Source organism: Crocodylus porosus, unplaced genomic scaffold (assembly GCF_001723895.1).
Source record: "Crocodylus porosus isolate Cpor-Errol unplaced genomic scaffold, CroPor_comp1, whole genome shotgun sequence".
In the NCBI taxonomy this organism is placed as follows: domain Eukaryota; kingdom Metazoa; phylum Chordata; order Crocodylia; family Crocodylidae; genus Crocodylus; species Crocodylus porosus.
This window is the reverse complement of record NW_017728915.1, coordinates 25,332,815-25,335,652: the sequence shown is the minus strand read 5'-3', so window position 1 is coordinate 25,335,652 and position 2,838 is coordinate 25,332,815. Positions and strand designations below refer to the sequence as shown.

The following is a 2,838-nucleotide window of genomic DNA, read 5'->3' as shown; positions in this document are numbered from 1 at the left end:
GGATTACAACTCAACAAGAAATTGTCTCTCTAGCAAGAAAAGTGAAAGACCCCCAAATATCTGTGTATAGTAAAATACACAGCAAGCAGTTCCAACACTAAAGAACAGAACTAAATACAATAGGGATTGGTTTAGTTGTCTAGACAACTAGTGTAAGACACTGATTACTTAGCCAGCATTTCAGTAGCAAAAACAGGTAAAAAACTGCTACTAAAAAACTCAAGCAAGATCTGAGAGAAAAGATGAGAAAGAAATGCTAGAAAATGAAGGGAAGAAAGAACATACTGTGTTTAAGCAAATAAAACAAAATATGAAGAAGTTCTGCATTGCGTCATCCCCTATGTTAATTTTTGGAGAATCAAAAAACCCAACTTATGCCTTATTGTCCAGTGTAGTGACCAAGTTATCCATCCTGACTGAGCAAAACTGTTCATACCATACTACCTGTATGTCAGAGAGGTACAGTGTTCACCTGTGCTCCTGAACTGTATTATGATTTTGTGACTCCTTCCCTGAGAGCTGCTGTCTCTCCTGCATGAACCAATTAAATTTTGTCAGAATAACTTATGCTTGGAATTCCCTCTAGACAACAGACCAGTGACAGAGCCCTGGAGGACAAAACCCATGCCCCTGTTCTTTCCTTTTGGAAGGAAATAAATCTTTACAATTGTAGTTCTATGGACATAGATTAAAGGTATGGCTGAGACAGTGCTCTCTTCTTCTATTTTCACTCCCTTCCAATTCCATAAACAAAGGGGAACCTCTGGTTTTTAATCTGGTAGGACTCCTGAAGTTTTGATTTTGGCTAATTTTTTGTGACACCTTCATTAAGGATTACCACCAAATCTGAAGACACTTTTCTTCTCCCCCATCCCCCACTACAGTCTTTGATATCAGCTTTGTTTTAGATGCCTGCAAAGTTTGCAACTGTACAGCATGAGCATCCTACAGCTGATGGAAAAGCAGCAATTTCTATTTCTTCCATCTCCGCCCATATTCAGCATGTCACAGAAGTTTCACAGCTGTTTTCTAGGTCTGGACACACAAAGTGTAACTAATCATTATAATTCACAGAACACTTAGATTCTTGCTGGCCCTAAATACAATTCTCTGTTCACACATTTTTCTGTTTTGCTGATTCAGTGACTGGTTTACAATCTTATTTGTACAAGACCTTTTTTCTTATAGGGAAACAACTATCTGGTTGTCTCCCCAGGTAAGTCCAGAATTTAAATATAGTTTCTAATATGAAATTCCCAATTAACTCCTATTAACTTTAAATTAAGCCAGAAGAAAGTGTTCATTTGGAAGACAGACTCAAGAGTAATAATTATAATCATTTCCCTGGTTTTGCAGGTTTGGAAATACTGTAATACAGATATAAGCAGAATGATTAATAATCTAAACGTTTTAAAGGAGCCTAACAAAAATACCTGAAAAACAGATATACGATACAAACCCATTTAATATAAGGTTATGGACAGTGCTTTGTTTAAAAAGAGGCTTATCTATCAGCATAGCGAAATCATCTTAAAAACTGGTGCATTTGTAGCAGACTATTTTCAACATCAATGCAGTTAACAAATCTAAACTATCAGGGTATGGATTAACTCACTCTGAATGTTATTAACCACATTCTTCATGACTGAAAAAAGCCTTCAACCTCCTACTTACATGTGTGAAAAATATCACACTTCATTAAACAGGAACATTTGTGTTGGTGAGGTCAGAGCTAAGATTGGGCATGCAGCGTAATCATGATAGGCATTTATTTTTTTTTTTTTGCACACTGTGAACAGGAGCTTCATTTATACAGCAACTGTGTCAATGAGTAAATAGGATTTCAAATGTGCTGAAGAGGAAACACTGGCCAGTAACTAGGGACCTAGGTTCTATTCCCTGAGCTGTTACCAATTTACTGCATCTGTAAGTCAACTTCTCTCTCTGGCCCCGTTTTCCTTGCAGGCCTTTGTTCTCTCTATTTAGCATTAACAATTTGGAACTGCTCTATGCTTTTGTATACTGCCCATTAGACCTAGACCTCACACCCTTATACAGACTACTGTCACTGAAGATTTTTCTTCTCCAAAGCCCTATGTAACCACTGCTGTTGGCCCTAGGTTAGTGCTCTTAAATTATTTCTGTATGATTCAAAAATAAGTAACAGAATCAGAGCCAACTAAAACAAGAGGACAAAAGGTGTCCACTATAATGGGATTTTTGAAGACATCAGTCTCCAAGCTAGTTTTGCTTCTGGAATACTAGCCTGTCAAGAAAGAACTTGGGAAGAGCTTAGAGCACTATTCAGCTCTACCTTCAAAGGACATCTTCTTAGGCTGCATCCTGCCCCCAGAATAGGTCACAGTGGCTCAAAAATGGTTAGGGCAGGTGTGGCAGCCTCTGTGCAGCATAAGGCAGATCAGACAAGGGACAAGCAGCACAGTGGCAGATAGGGCAGGAAGAAGACTACACAGTTGCAGGAGATGGGGCAAGAAGCAGAAACTAGGGCTGCAGATGGGGCAGGAGAAAGATGGAGTGGCACTTGCAGGGGTGAGACTGCAGGGTTAATCATTTACCACCTTTTGCACATTTGCCAAAAAGGCTGGCTCCTACTGGGTTACAGCACAGACAGGAACAGATTCAGGATGCTTGACAGGTGGTAGAGGCAAGCTCACTGCAACTGCATCCAGAAGCCAAGACTGGATCTGTGTCAAAGGTGAGACTGTACCACACTTCCACCCTGCCTACCACCACCTATCCCCACTCTTGATATGCTCCTGACCATAGGATTAAGAAACAAAACATGAATATGGACTTGCTAACCATGCTTAAGACTGG

At 39.7% G+C, this 2,838-nt stretch overlaps 1 protein-coding gene across 1 annotated transcript in view; it reads right to left on the bottom strand.

Annotated features, from left to right (window-relative positions):
* Positions 1 to 2,327, bottom strand: part of LSM14A (LSM14A, mRNA processing body assembly factor) — a 21,631-nt gene extending 19,304 nt beyond the window's left edge. The window contains exon 1 of the mRNA XM_019535431.1: positions 2,315 to 2,327. Within this exon, the coding sequence (XP_019390976.1) occupies positions 2,315 to 2,327 (13 nt within the window). The remainder of the gene's footprint in view (positions 1 to 2,314) is intronic.
* Positions 2,328 to 2,838: the final 511 nt, after the last annotated feature.